Source organism: Leptonychotes weddellii, chromosome 2 (assembly GCF_054177405.1).
Source record: "Leptonychotes weddellii isolate Sample4059 chromosome 2, ASM5417740v2, whole genome shotgun sequence".
Lineage (NCBI taxonomy): Eukaryota > Metazoa > Chordata > Mammalia > Carnivora > Phocidae > Leptonychotes > Leptonychotes weddellii.
In genome coordinates, this window is record NC_138370.1 from 122,025,720 (window position 1) to 122,041,728 (window position 16,009).

A 16,009-nucleotide genomic window follows, 5' to 3' on the forward strand; every position below is an offset into this window, starting at 1 on the left:
TACTGAGTATCAGGTAAAATTACATTTAATTATTTTACCAATTACATCTTACTAAATAAATGTGATACTTTTCTTGAAAAATTATGTAGCTACTAATATAAGTGTATTGAAATCAGTAAAGCCAAATTTAGTTCTTTATCAAATAGTAATGATGTTCTTAAATAAAAAACTTTAAACCTTTGCCTTTTGAGCAAACTGTTCAACGGAATTTCAGAAAACAGATAAAAGAACATAGTTCTCAGGGATCTTATAGGTCCAGTTACCTATGCTACTGACAGAAAAAACATGGAGATCAGATATACTCAGATCAAATATTAATTGCTAATTTGGAAAAGACACAGGTGGTCACTAGAACATCAAGTACTTTTTTTTTAATTGGGAAGGAATGAACAATTCTGTAACAATGCAAATAAACGTAAGTGTTGTTTCAGAACAAATTGTACCTACACAGTGCTGCTATTACCAACTTGGTCAAAAAGGCCTTACTTAAGCCAGAAGCTTTCAGTGGGATAAATCACTTTTTTTAAAAGAGAGACTTTTCTATTGTGTTATTTTTAATCTTAATAAAAAATTGCAATGTCTGACAAACATGAAAAATTCCCATGTAATGAGACATCAAAACAGGTTACCATTCTGTTGCAAACTTTGATCTACTATAAAACTGCTTTTTAAAAATGGCTTAAGTGCTAATGTTTTGTTGTTATTGCAATGTATTTTTAATTGGAATCTTAGGAGTTTTTTAGTATCAATGATGATTTAATTTCTCAGCATCTATACAATGCCAACTATTTGGAAAATTATTTCTCTGATCTCAATCTCATAGCAAATGAGAAAAACAATCTGTTTTTGGGATGATATAGTTATTTTTATTAATATATAAAAGTTTTGCTTTCCTTTTGTTTTCGGTGAGTCAATACATTTGCTATGGTATAGAGAGAACATTCCTGAGAGTAGAGGTTATTTAAACTTAACCTGCATTCGATTGGTTTTTTTTAATTAAAAAAAAACCAAACAAACCCACCTACTATTCTTAACTCCGAATGTCACAATTACAATTATTCAGTGGATTGTGATCATTTACTATATAAAATTCAGAGACCAACAATGAACATTCCCCATATAAACCTGAGTTTCAAGACTAGCAAACCACACCATTTATTAGTGCTTCCTTAACATCTGCAAAGGCTATCCCCTCTTTCCTCACCCCAGTCGCTACTTGCTAGTCAGCCTGTGAGAGTGATAGCAGAGAGAGATAGCATATGGTTCCAGTAAAAATGCCAGTGCTATCAGCCTTATCCTCCTGGGTATTGTTGTGACTATTAATTTTGTGTTACCTTTCATAATTTCATTTCTGGTTGTTCTGTGAGAATTTCCTGTTTAGAGTCTGTTTCCCCTACAACCATTGTGAGCTACATAAGAATAGGGACTATATATGCTTATCTTTGTGTTTCTGAGGCTAAATACAATGTCTGGAACATAATATCCCCTCCATAGATGTTTGTTTAATATATATAAACGAATAGCTAGGAATTTATTTATCTATAGGTATTTTAAGAAGCTTAAATCTTTTGAGGATATGCCATCAGCACATTTATATTTTTCAGGTGTTTATTTTCCTCTTTTCTTCAGCAGTTGGTAGTATTTCTCCTTGGGGGAAGAGTGTGTGCCAAATAGAAATGCTGTGGCAAAAGGCCATTCAGGCAGGTTTACTAGTCTGGGCTCCTGAAGTGCCTCGTTTCTTTGTTACTTACAAAGTTAGAGATCACTATTCATATATGTCAGCCTAGAGTGAAGATAGTTGGGAATGAGTGAGGCTTCCTCCAGGATTAGGCCATTTGACACCTATTACAGAGGCTGGAATGGGGGTGCTAGAGAGGGAAATAGAAACTTCACACGGAAAAAAAAAAAGAAACAACACAGTTGGAAAACAAAGTAGCCCACAGTCTTCTATATCTTAAGGGGCTTCTTCACTCACTCACTCAGTTTCTGGTGACAAAAATGAAAGTGGTGCAATTGTTCTTTTGCAATGGTGGACTCCATATCCGACCAGTTCTGGCTAAATGATGATTTGTATGTACCACACCTTCCCCGCCCGCCGCCCCCCACCCCCCGAGGTAATGAAGGCCTTTGGCATTCAATAATAAAGGCCTAATTAATTGCAACCAACACAACATACTTAGTATGCTGAACAACACCCCTGTGGGGGGAAAAAATACTCTACGCTGCTAATATACCCTTATGCTGCTTGTTTAAATACGCAAGCCCGGAGCATGCATCGAGAGATTGTGCAAAACTGCAAGCAACAGCAGTATTCTGCTCTAGAGCTGGTATAATTTTTGGACTACCGGTGGTAAAAAGCAGAAGCTGATCCACAAAAACATAATTAAACCCCAGAAACTTAAAATGTCAAGGCCACATTCACCAAGTAAACATTAATCTTTCTCGTTTCCGTTTTGATGTTTTCATTCGTGGGGGGGGGGCACTGCCAAACAAACGTAATTCTATCGCGAGAGGGGAGAATTACCAAATAAATAGGAAGGGGATTAACGCAGAGCGTCACAGGTTCTTTTATTTACCTTTCGCGACACAACTTACAGATGTTTTATGTAAAAAAAAAACCCACAAAAAAACCCATCGAAGATGTCAGGAAACCTCTCCTTCGTCACTTCACCTCACCTGGCGTCTCATTAGCTACCCAGACCAGCGCTCAGCTTCGCAGTCAGGCAGCCTCTGGCGAGCATGCAGTAAACAGCTCCGAGTCCAGGCACGAACACAGGGTGAGGAGGGTTCGCCAGTCTCTTCCCCACCACGGCTTTGTGGACGTGGATTTTTGATACCCTACCAGTCTTCCCAGCTCTGCTCGTCACTGAAGCCAAGAAAAGAGAGCAAAAAAGCGGTAAGGGTAAAGGAGAAAATGGGTAAGACTCCTGGCAGCCACGCGCGCACGCGCTCCAAGACCAAACGCCCTGACCAGGGGGCGGGGCCGAGTCGCGGAGCTGGAGCTCCGCCTCCTCCCCCCCACCCCCGCGCAGGGGAGTGACTGACTCTCGCCAGCCCCTCCACGTCAATCAACCCTCCTCCTTCTCGCACTCTCTGCACCTTGTTATTAATCTCAATACCGATATCGCGCGGACGCCTCTCCCCCGGCCTTCGGGGGTGTGAACGTGTGTGAGCGAGAGCGAAGGCACCGAAAGCTGGCGTTTCTGTGCAGCAGCCTTGGGCCCGGCAGCAGCAGCAGGCGCAGCAGCAACCCCCGCAGCGGCGGCAGCCCCAGTGCCAGGAGGCCAAGGCCAAGGCCAGGCTCTGCGCGGCTCTCGGAGTAATAGCCGCGGCTTCGGAGGCTGCGGGGGCGTAGCTTCCTCCGGCAGGGGGCTTTCGCGTCGGCGGCCGCGGGGCCTCTCCTGAGCGCCCAGGGTCACCGTCCCTGAAACCCGGCGGCGCGGCCCTCGTCCCCCTCCCCGCCCCCAGTCCGTCTCCTCGCTCCCGTCAGCCGTCCTCTTCGCCGCTGCCTCTGCTGTTCCTCAGGCGGCCCGGCCCGGCCCGCCCGCCCCGCGTCCCCTCCGGCCGGTGCCTCTCCCCCCGGCGGGCTGCCTGCATGTCTTTGCTGCCCTCAGCCCCGCCGCCACCGCCGCCGCCGCCTCCCCCGCCGCCGCAGCACCAGCACCAGCAGCAGCCGCCCCGCCGCCGCCGCCGCCGTCGCCGCCCGGACCCCGGCGCGCTGAATGCAGGTGAGGAGGGGGCGCAGGCCCTCCGCGACCCCAGGCCCGGGCGCCTTGCGCGCCCGTCCGCCCGCGAGCGGGGTGCGGGCCCTGCCTGTCGCGGCGGCTTCCCTTCGGGGCGGGCGGGAGCGAGGCCCGCCCGTGGGTGTTTGTGTTTGCGTCTGCGGCTTCGGAGGGGAAGCATCTGTGGGGGCCTGGTGCGCGCGCGCGCGTGTTTGTGTGTGTGTGTTTCCCCTGCCGCGGGGAAATGGCTGCTGTTGCCTCTCCTGGGCCAGAGGAAGAGAATGAGGTAGAGTGTTTTTGTGCCTCCGAGTAGATCGAGAGTGGTGGCAAGAGGAGCGCGTCCCCGGGGAAATGAGGTGGGAGAGGGACAAATGTGCGTGTGGGTGTGCGAGTTGGGACTCTGGCGGGCGGGCAGGCGGCCTGAGGACCCAGAGCGAGTGGGTGTGTGTCGGCTGTGGGGCTGACCCGCGTCGCTGTCGGAGGCGGCGAAGGTTCCGGGGTGTGTGTGTGTGTGTGTGTGTGTTGGGGGGGTCCGCGCCCAGGGCCCGGGACTCTGGGGGCGGATTTCGTGTGTCTGGGACCCCCCGAGTGGCGTGTCCCCCCCCCCTTTTGTGGCCGAGGCTCCGGTGCCTCGCAGGTGAGAGCTGCTCGGCTTCGGCCCGGCCGGGGAGGGTAGTGTGTGTGCGGCACGCGCACAGCAGCCAGGCCGGGAGAGCCGCGGGTCGGGGCCGCGCCGCTGTTCTCGGGGCCCGGCAGGAAGCGCGCCGGCCTGCAGCGCGGCCTAACCGCCTCGGCGCCCGCCAGCCAGCGCGCCAGCCTCCCGCCGCTCTCCTCGGACGCCTCCCGGGACGCCTCCCGGGACGCCGGGCCCGCGGGGGCCCAGGGCGCTGCCTCGGGCCTGGGCAGGTGAGGGTCGGAGGCGGGACGCGCGGATTGCCGTCGCCTCGGCCGCCTCCGCGTCTGCTGAGGAGAGGCGAAGGCAGATTTTGGCGTTCGAACTGCAAGCTCTTCCCCTAGCCGGCGGTGGGACCTGAGGGAAAGTGAATCAAAGCAGTAAAATCTCGGGAATACGCGGTGTTGAGATCCCTTCCCTTCATCTTTCCCTGAAGGCTGGGTGGAGAGACTAAGTACACGTTTTCAGTTTTCGTTGCAAGTATTTTCTCTTGGATAATACGTGTGCAATTTTTAAGATAACATTTTTCTTGAGAGGCGGGGGAAGAAATGGAGCCTGGCTTCCCTGTCCTGTGGTGTTGGTGGGATTGGATCGATTTTGTGCATTTGAAATTGTTTTATCCTGCCTCCTAGGGGGAAAGGCGTGTACGCGCCGAGCTGAGGAGGTCGGTGAGGAAGAGGAAGTTACTGTAGCTGTCATCGTCCTTAACTCGGCCTATTTAGCTGTTTAGATGGATTGTGTTCAGGGAGTTTAGCGGAGCCGTTTGTACACGTTGGAAGCACCGTACTACATTTTACTACCGTATTGCCTCTACTTATCTTAATTGTCAATCAGGATAGTCACGTACAAACAAACAAGTTTTCGCTCAGAATCTCCAAAACCTAGATCAAGTAGCCTTTATTGTCTACCCAGTGTGTGCTCCTGGAAAGCTATTTTGAGAGTAGTCTAAGCAAAACGGAACTATAAAGATAAAGCTGCCAATAGGTGTACAGTGCATTGTAGACCCAAATATAAATGGTATTTGGATAATTATTTGCTCATCTACTTTACTCCACCCTCTTTCCGTTTGCATTTAGTACTAAGCTCATCTAGCTAAAACCGTATGGAAAAAGTCATGATACAGATTGGATCTTTGCAGACCATGCTCTGTATAATGGCCAGATAGCTCTGTTTCTAAACCTGGTCTCACAAAGAAATGTTCCAGGCTGTTCACTGGGAACAAGAGTGGAGGGAAGAATAGGAGTGGAGAGCTGTTCTCTATGACCACTGCTGGAAAAACAACATAAGTAGTTTAGTGGAAAAAAAGGACTTGTTTTACAGACCTCAGAACTCTGGCTGGGCCATTTTTCTTAGCTGTTTGACCTTAGCAAGTTACCTAATGTCTATAAACCTCAATTTTCTCATTTGTAACAAGCAGATAATACATTTATAGTAAGATTGACCTGGGGGTAGAATGAGAAAACATGTTTGGCACATAGTAGATGCTTAGTTAAATATTCCTCCTCCTGCAGCCCTGATTGTGGTCACTGAAAAACATGTATAGAAGTACAAATACCCAGGGCACCTGGGTGGCTCAGTCGTTAAGCGTCTGCCTTCGGCTCAGGTCATGATCCCAGGGTCCTGGGATCGAGCCCCGCGTCGGGCTCCCTGCTCAGCGGGAAGCCTGCTTCTCCCTCTCCCACTCCCCCCTCCCCCCGCTTGTGTTCCCTCTCTCGCTGTCTCCCTCTCTGTCAAAAAATAAATAAAATCTTAAAAAAAAAAGTACAAATACCCATTTGATAATTGAGAGCAGTATTATGTAACTGTAGGTTAAAAATCAAGACAATAGAACATTTCAAAGTCTTTTGATAATACATAAGGTATATATAAACAGTTTTAAGTTGTATTTTATGTCTTTCCTAGAAATGAGACTGTCATTAAAGTGGCCTAGTATATTAGTTTATAGAGACTATCTAGTCATACATTTTTACCCCCATATTTTTGAATAGGCATCTCAGTTTCACTGCTCTTTATGAATTCTGTCTAGCCCTGGAAAAAATTGTTCACACTATATATAGCACATATATGTTCCAATACAATCAAGCATTAAAATGGTTTAGTTTACCTTTATAGATTCACAAAGAATAGTGCCCCCAAAATTGCTGTGTAACTCTTTTAGTTCATGTTGACTGATTTGGAAAACAAAAACCTCTTGGAATATTTTCCTGAATGGTTTAAGGAAAAATCCTCAGTCAGCTTTCAATAGTTTTCCATTTTTATTCTGTGTGGAGTAGTAAATGTGCTGTTCATTTAATTTTAATTGTATTGTGGGAAAAAATGATATGGAACTTAAAGGCAATGGAGAGGTTAAAGGATTTTTTTTTTCGTGAAGGGAGGGTGAAGAGAATGTGGAGGAGTTTCATTGGGTTAAGTTTGTACTATCTGTTTACTAATGCCAGGTTTCCCAGTTAGGCCTTATTTTTATTTATATCAGCAATGTTAAACTTTAAAAAAAAAACCTGTAAAGCACTAAAATTTTAACACTTTTGTGAAGCACAGGGAGAACTTTTTTAGAATGCAAAATGTCATGGTTTTGTTTAAGTGTGTGTCTTATGGGTATGTGTACATTTACAGTGAACAGAGTTATCTGCCATATGTTTTATTTATTTATTTATTTATTTATTTATTTATTTTAAGATTTTATTTATTTATTTGACAGAGAGAGAATGAGAGAGAGAGCGCATGAGAGTGGGGAGGGTCAGAGGGAGAAGTAGGCTCCCCGCAGAGCAGGGAGCCCGATGCGGGACTCGATCCAGGGACTCCAGGATCATGACCTGAGCCGAAGGCAGTCGCTTAACCAACTGAGCCACCCAGGCGCCCATATGGTTATATTTAAAGGAAGAATTCTTACCTTAAGAATTATAGATGATAATAAAATAAAGAAATACACAGAAATTATGGATAATTTTTAATACTTTAAGAACAATATAATAGGAATGAATTTTGCCTTTAAGTAGATATTAGATATTACAAATTAGACATTATGAATTACAGTGTTTTAAAACACTTCATAATTTTTTAATTTGGGAAAATTGAGGAAAACATTTCTTTGTAATCATGAAAATATACTGAACTAAAATAAAATATTAAGACATGTAGACAGTAAAATTTATTAACAGTGGAACTGCTCATGCTATCATTGTTTAAAGTAATTATGTTACAACAAAATTAAGGTGGAAAATTGTTTAGATTTTAAAATTTAATGTTACTTAAAGGGCTTTTAAACAATCTTTCCAAAGTATCCCTTACAAATGTCTTTGGGGGGAATTGAAATACTTAAGACTTTGTGCATGTATTACTTTGGATAATGCTAATTAGGGTAATAAGTACACCAGAATTTCAGTGGCTTAACACATGTAAGTTTGTATTTTGCTCACATGTAACAGTTCTGTGCAGGTGCTCCTGGTTAGCAGGCTTGTGGCTTTCCTCCATGTGGTATTTGAGGGACCCACACTCCTTAACATCTATGGCTCTAGCATTCTTTAGGGCTTTGGAGCCTTGTGTGTTACTTACAGGCCATTTCTTAAGAACTCTCAGACTTAAAGTGACAAACATCTGCCCACATTGGACTGGTGAGAATTTGTCACAGAGCCTTATTTGAATGCAAGGGGGATGGGAATGTAGTCCCCAGATGGTGGACAGCTTGGGGCATTTCATGATGTTGTTTTAGATGGTAGCATGTATTTATGAAATTATGTCAAAAAGGTGAGTTATAATACTTAAAAATTGCTTTCCATCTTCAAAGAGTAAAATTGGGGTGGTGAGGTGGGGGGGGTGGTGAGAGAAGGAAGGAGTTAAAGCCACAAGAGGAGGAAGAGCTCTCTCCTATGAGGAGTTTGAACGACAAGTGGAATCTAGCTATTTAAAGATACAAATTTTACAGAGAACGTAACAATTGGATTTTACAACCTTTAGTAGGTCTCTCCTTTACTATCTAGTTATCAACTGTCATTGTGGTCTACTGGGCTTCGGCTGTTTGAGTTTTTCTCTTTGTAATTTGAAATCAGTTGACTTTGAATTTCAGTTTCTGTGTTACAGTTCCATGGGAAACACAGTTTTGAATTTTCACTCTCTCTTTAGGATAAAATATTATTATTATTTTATACTTTAAGGAAATATTTAGGTGGACCTTACTGTGTTTTCTTGTTTGCTGTTGCTGTTTTTGTAATTCTAAAGTCATTTCAATTAATATATGTGAGACTTCACTCAACAATAAAATCATCAAATAAACAACAAAGGTTTAATTAATAACTTGTGCTCATGTTTCATGATGAAAATACTATAACTTTCTTTAACTGCACTAACAGTGAGCCTCTAATATATTAAATGAATTTTATCTCTGGGCAACTTTAATTTTAATTAAATCATAACTTACTCTTTCATTACCTAGGATTATTGTAATGTGAAACCTTATCTCTATGTTCTCCACTTATTTTTATTCTGAACAGTTGGGTTAAGGATCTGAGGAATTTTATATATATCTGTATTCCTCCAAAGGAAGTCTTTTTTTTTTTTTTTTTTAAGATTTTTATTTATTTGACAGAAAGACAGTGAGAGAGGGAACACAAGTAGAGGGAGTGGGAGAGGGAGAAGCAGGCCTCCCGCCGAGCAGGGAGCCCAATGCATGCGATGCGGGGCTCGATCCCAGGACCCTGGGACCATGACCTGAGCTGAAGGCAAGACGCTTAAGGACTGAGCCACCCAGGCACCCCTAAAGGAAGTCTTCTGAGTAGTCTTGTTAACTACTCCATGGTATATATTTTTAATATTTTGCATTTTGAAAATTCCAGCCCTTATTTGAGGGCCCATTCTTACCCATTATTATACTTGGTTCTAAAGTATGAAAGAAGTAGAAGAAACCCTTGCAAAGCATGTAGGTTATGAGGAAAGGAGATAAAACATATAATTTAATTATTTCAAAACAATGAATGAACAAACCCAAGTCACTACAGTATAAGCTGTTTGCAGACATTCTGAGGGAGTAACGTGAAATGGAATGGTGGGTGGGTCAGGGACTACTTAAAAAATTGGGAGGGTTTTTTTGGTAACAGTTTTTTTGAGATAGAATTCACTTACCATAGAAGTAGCCCATTTAAAATATGTAACTCTGGTGTTTGGTATATTCACAGTTGTGCAGCCAGCATCATAATTTTAGAACATTTATATCACCTGAGATATAAATCCTATATCCTTTAAGAGTACCCCCCCCCATACTCCCATACCCTTACTTCTAGGCAATCACTGATCTGCTTTCTGACTATATTTGCCTTTTCTGAACATTTCATACAAATGGAATCTTAATGTAATATGTGGTCTTTTATTACAGGCTTGTTTCACTTACCCCATTTTCAAGGTTTCATCCATGTTGTACTTCATTCTTTTTATGGCTGCATAATATGCTATCGTATGCATATATACTACATTTTGTTTATCAGCTAATGGACATTTGGGTTATTTCTACTTTTTGGCTATTATAAGTAATTCAATTATGAACATTCATATACAAGTTTTTGTGTACATAGTTTCAGTTCTCTTGGGTATATGCCTAGGAGTAAAATTGCTGGATTGTATGCCTCTGTGTTTATTTTCTCTTTCTTTATTTTTTAAAGCTTTTATTTTTTATTTTTAATTTTTTTTAAGATTTTATTTATTTATTTGACAGAGAGAGAGATAGCGAGAGCAGGAACACAAGCAGGGGGAGTGGGAGAGGGAGAAGCAGGCTTCCTGCCGAGCAGGAAACCCGATGTGGGACTCGATCCCAGGACCCTGGGATCATGACCTGAGCCGAAGGCAGACACTTAACGACTGAGCCACCCAGGCGCCCCTAAGCTTTTATTTTTTAAGTAGACTCTGCACCCAGTGTGGGGCTCGAACTCAAAACCTTGAGATCAAGAGTTGCATGCTCTACCGACCAAGCCAGCCAGGTATGCCCCATGGTGCCTCTGTATTTAAACTTTTGAGGAACTTCTGTTTTCCAAAGCACCCTCACCATTGCACATCCCTGCCAGCAGTGTATGAGGGCTCCAGTTTCTCCACATCCTTGCCAGCATTTGTTACTATCTTTTTGATCATAGCTGATCATAGCTCTCCTAGTGAGTGTTAGTTATCTCATTGCAGTTTTGATTTGCATTTCCCTAACGATGCTGAGTGTCTTTTCATTTGTTTATTGGCCATTTGTATATATATTTTCTGAGAGGTATGTATTCAGATCCTTTGCCCATTTTTAAGTTGTTATTTATCTTTTGATCACTGAGTCGTAAGAGTCTTTTGTATATTATAGATACAAATATTTCCCCCCAACTTGGTGAGTTATCCTCTCACTGCCCTGATGATGTCTTTTAAAGAATAAAAGTTTTAAATTTTGATGAAAGTTTAATTTTTTGTTGCTTGTGCTTTTGGTGTCCTATCTAAGAAAATTATTTACTAATCTAAGGTCATGGAGATTTATCCTTCTCTTTTGTGCTAAGAGTTTTTTAGTTTTAGCACTTAGATTTATGATCCATTTTGAGTTAATTTCTGCATATGACCTGATGTAGGGAGTCTAGTCTAACATTATGTTTTTTGCATGCAGATACCTAGTTGTCCCAGTACCATTTGTGGAAAAGACTGTTCTTTGCCCATTTAATTGTTTTGTCATGCCTCTGGAAAATCCGTTAACTATAAACATGAAGGTTTATTTCTGGACTTAGTTTAATTCCATTGATCTATTTGATTTTCCTTATACCAAGTACTGTCTTGACCACTCTAGCTTTATTATTGAGAAGGGGAAGTCCTCCAAATTTGTTCTTTTTCAAGATTGTTTTGGCTATTTGGGGTATTTCCTGTTTCCATATGAATTTCAGGATCACCTTGTCAATTTCTACAATGAAGCCGGCTGGAATTTTGATAGGAATTGTGTTAAATCTGTAGATAATTTGGGGAGCATTGCCATTTTAACAATACTAAGTCTTTTCCATTTATTTAGATTTTCTTTGATTTTTTTCCCAACAGTATTTTTCAGTTTTCAGAGTCTAAGTTACTGCATTTATTCCTAAATATTTTATTCTTTTAGATGCTATTATAAATGGAATTGTTTTTTTAATTTTTGGGGGGTTCATTGCAAGTATATAAAAATACAATTGATTTTTGTCTCTTGATCTTGTGTCTTGCAACCTTGCTGAATTTATCAGGTCTAATACTATTTTAGTTCATTACATAGCATTTTCTCTATAACAAGGGTCGTGTCACTGGTAAAGATAGTTTTTACTTCTTTTCCAATCTGGATGCATTTTATTTCATTTTCTTGTCTAATTGTCTTGGCTGAAACCTCCAGTACATTGTTGAAAAGAAGTGTCAAGAACAGATAATCATGTCTTCTTCCTGATCTTGGGGGAAAGCATTCATCTTCCACTATTAAGTATGTTGTTAGCTGTGGGGTTTTCATAGATACTCTTTGTTAGGTTGAGGAAGTTCTATTTCTAGTTTGTTGAGTGTTTCTCTCATGAAGGGGTTCTGGGGTGTTAGGGTTGAGTTTTGAGGGAAGTATGAAATATGGATTACAAAAGTGAAGATACTGTGTCCAGTATTGAGAGGCAGGTAATAATGCTTAACTTGTTTGAGAAAGAGGAGCTGGCTTTCACCACCCTCTTTTCCCTCTCCCTTATTTCCTCCCCTCCGTACTCCTTATATGTTCTCTAGTTGCCTTCCCATTGATCCATATACACATTTGGAGGGCCCTTAATCCTTTACTGAGGATTTTCTGAATAATTCAGCTTTCTTGAGTAGTGGAGAATATTGTTTCTCTTCAAAAAACGTTTAATAAAAACAGTGTGAGGGTTTCTTTTCTGATTACATTGATAGCTAGTTCGGAGGGGGACACAGTTAAGCAGAATACTAAACCATAAATGAAGAGCTAACCATAGGATTAAAAAGATGGGAACACATTTTTGTGATTATCGAGGGTATATTTAATGAAGAATTCCATATTTACTTTGAACCTGGTTGTTAACTGATTTTTTCCCAAAATATTTCAGCGTGAATGGTTTTGTTTTTATAAGTTTTCTAAAAAACTTGATAGCTTTCTTAGGAAATTTTGTTCTGCAAAGTAAGGTTATGTTTCATTTGATGTGGTGATTATTACCCTTTAGTTTTTGGAACTTCAATTGTGTGTCCATGCAGCTACATTCTGATTAGATAAATATTTAAAAAAGACTTATTTCTGTCCCATGTTATACATCGCAGAAGTTAAATAACTTTGGATTAGCCAGGATCTTCCTGTTTACAAGTCAAAATTATTAAGTGGTAATAGATTTTTTGTTCTGTATTCTCTTTTGTAGCAGGATACATTTCATTTTTTTTTCAGACCACATTAAAATCTCATTACAGATAAAAACCTATTTTTAATTTTTTTGAAGAAATAAGTAGTTCACTTTGCTCTGTGAGGGACTCATTCATACTGAATAGATGCCAGGTATTTTGGGGCTTTCATATTGTTTATTAACAGTAGAAATTAGTAACACTAATTTGTGACACAAAGTAGAAGTTACAACACTTTATCTTATATTCATTTTTTGCAGAGAGAACCTCTCTGTAATCTTAGAGTTTAGAATCTTTTTCTCTTCCCACATTGCTTAGATTCCCTAAATGAGTAACATAGATCAGAGTTATATAATACCAGTTACAAATACTACTAAGAGAATAGAACTAAATATAGGCTATACTAACTGTAATGTCTCTTTATACAAAGACTTTCTTGAGATCTTTATGTATATATTCGTTGCTGTCTGATCATCTTTAAATTTAAAACCAAGAAACAGGCAAGAGTATGTTCTGCTGTAGGTTCATGTCAGTGCAGTCTTCTGTAATTTATGAAATAATATATCATGAATATACAGAATATGATCTTGAAACAGTACAAGAATTTTAATCACTTTGGGACGCCTGGATGGCTCAGTCAGTTAAGCGTCTGCCTTCAGCTCAGGTCATGATCCCAGGCTCCTGGGATCGAGTCCCGCATCGGGCTCCCTGCTCCGCGGGGAGCCTGCTTCTCCCTCTGCCTCTGCCTCTCTCTCTCTATCTCTCATGAATAAATAAATAAAATCTTTAAAAAAAAAAACAAAACAACAAACAAAAAAGAATTTTAATCACTTTAAAGTATATCTCACTTAATAAATACTAAGTTTTTGCTGGCTACCAGCTATTGTATTCAGGGTTCTGGGCAATAAAAAGTTTGGAATGTAATCTTTTTTACTAGGAAATGGAACAGGTATTTATTGGACTGCTGAGAACTAAGGACTGTGAAAAGCCATCCCCTTCCCTTTAAATAGTAATCTAAACTAGTTTTCATGAAAATCCTGTGAAGTAGAGTATGATTCTCATTCTGTAGGTGGTTAATAATGTGAGCCCTTGGATCCTTCACTTCCTAGCTCTTGGGGAAACTCCCTACACCATATTTCAGTTTCCTCATCTGTAATAGGGAGATGATAATAGTTCTTATCTTGCAAGGTTGTTGTGAAGATTAAATCAAGTATATCTATAAAGTGCTTAGAACAGTAGTATGTGGCACATCCATAGTAAAAAACAAAACCTGGAACTCAATATAAGTTAGCCAGTACTGTTTCTTATTATTAGGATCCATACAAGTTAATAACAAGTCTTAAATGTTGGTGAAATCAGTATTTAGAGTAGGATCTGTTTGACTCCAGAATACTTACTCTTACACTACTTATACATATAAGGGATTTAAGCCCTGATAAATAGCAAGTGTAAGCAGAATATGCTAACTGACAAAGACCATTAAGTGCTATAACATAGAGTACATACCAGTTTGTAATCTACAAGGATAAAGAGGAGGTAGAAGTTGATCTCTCCTTTATGGTTAGGAGAAGGAAGGAAAGGAAAAGGTAGTGGAACACTGCAGCATCCATTATTGCTTCTTTAACTTCTGTTCCTTTGTATAAATTGTCACCAGAGAAATCCTTGCAAAATTCATTTGACACTGTTTAAGTTCTCTTTTTAAAATCCTTCAATAATAGTAATAGTTACTATTTTTTGGTTGCATACTGTGTGCTGAGGGCAGGAGTTGGTGTTTTATGTAAAGGTCCTTACATAGTAAATATTTTGGCTTTGTGGGTCACATTAAGATCTCTGTCCTGTATTCTTTTTTTGTTGTAGTTTTTATTTTTTTTAATCCTTTAAAAATGTAAAACCATTAATTGCTGGCAAGCCAAGCTGTAATTTGCTGACCTCTCTTAGGAGATTTACATGAATTCTTGTTAGAATCCTGGCAAAATTGATATTATTAATCCCTATTTTATAGTTGAGGATACTGAAGCTCAGAGAGGCAAATTTGATGAAACTCACATAACAAGGAAATGACAGCTCAAATTCAGATTTAGGTCATTGGAATTCCTAAACCTGTGTACTTTCCAGGATATCCTGCTGCTGCTTATTTTCTTTAGAAGGAAGTGGAGATTTCATAGGATATGTGTAAGACCCATCATGATCTTGTCCTTGTGTACTTCTCCAGTTTTATCATTTTATTACTCCCCTCTCCTGAACATATTCCCTAGACTTGTCATACTGAGTAACTTATAGCTTGGTTTATGGTTTGTATGTGCCTACAATACTTTACACTTGATGGCCGCATTGACTTTTTAAATAATTCACCTTAGCTTGTTCCTACTCTGAGAAATCTTGCCTGATGATACTTCCAGTCTTTGTTTTATGTTCTTTCTCTGCTTCCCTAGCATCTTGTGCTTTCTTTTTTCATAACATTTACCATATTGTCTTGTATTTACCTGGTTTCTATTTCTACTTTTCCATTAAACTGTGAGTTTTTAAGGGCAGAGATACCTCACTTTGTAGCCCAAGTTGTTTGTAGGGGGTTAAACCCCTACTGTGTATCAGTGTACTGAGTGTTTAGTATATATTAGGGGCTTAGTTACTGTTTACTAAATGAATGAATAATCAAATGGCATTGCAAATGGTAGAAATGACATCAACAAATATGTAGTAACAGAAAGGCAAGTCCAGGTTCAAGTTTGAGAGGGAAATTTAGTTAATTTCTGGTTAACTTCCAGAGGTTCAGTGACAACAAGGAGGCTGGTAAGGCAAATTGGAACATGATTATTAGGGAGGGGTTTGAATGCCTAGGTAAAGAATTTTAGTGTTGTTTTTTTTTTTTAAAGATTTTTATTTATTTATTGAGAGAGAGAATGATAGCATGAGAGGGGGGAGAGTCAGAGGGAGAAGCAGACTCCCCGCTGAGCAGGGAGCCCGATGCGGGACTCGATCCCGGGACTCCAGGATCATGACTGAGCCGAAGGCAGTCGTGTAAACAACTGAGCCACCCAGACACCCAAGAATTTTAGTTTTATCCTATGTTCAACTCTAGAGCAGCCAAGAGGTTTTTTACATCTATAAATTGAGGTTCTCTTATTAATGCCTGAATTTTGTTATAATGTTGTTTTAAATGATACTTTATAGGACATAGCAATATATTACTTTTGATTAATAGTAACTGCAAATAGGGTTCTAGAATCTCACAATTACCAATATGACTGTTAAACACATTGGTAGCATTGAGTGCTTTTGA

General features: G+C 40.6%; 1 protein-coding gene and 1 long non-coding RNA gene across 6 annotated transcripts in view; one reads left to right on the plus strand and one right to left on the minus strand.

Moving 5' to 3' along the window:
- Positions 1-2,469: 2,469 nt before the first annotated feature.
- Positions 2,470-3,472, minus strand: LOC145720276 (uncharacterized). The gene is made up of 2 exons (XR_014143181.1): positions 3,120-3,472; positions 2,470-2,866 (listed from the first exon to the last, which is right to left on the minus strand). It is a non-coding gene; the product is annotated as an uncharacterized LOC145720276 (long non-coding RNA).
- CNOT6L (CCR4-NOT transcription complex subunit 6 like) overlaps positions 2,769-16,009 on the plus strand; it is a 112,311-nt gene continuing 99,070 nt past the window's right edge. The window contains exon 1 of one of the 5 annotated variants that reach the window (XM_081812952.1): positions 2,769-2,896. Coding sequence is in view for 2 of the 5 variants with exons in the window: in XM_081812950.1 (XP_081669076.1) it covers positions 4,004-4,008 (5 nt within the window). In the remaining 3 variants the exon portion in view is untranslated. Of the gene's footprint in view, positions 2,897-3,554; positions 3,729-3,851; positions 4,079-4,340; positions 4,360-16,009 lie in introns of those variants that run through there. The other 4 variants (XM_081812954.1, XM_081812950.1, XM_081812949.1 and 1 more) reach the window with 4 other exon arrangements.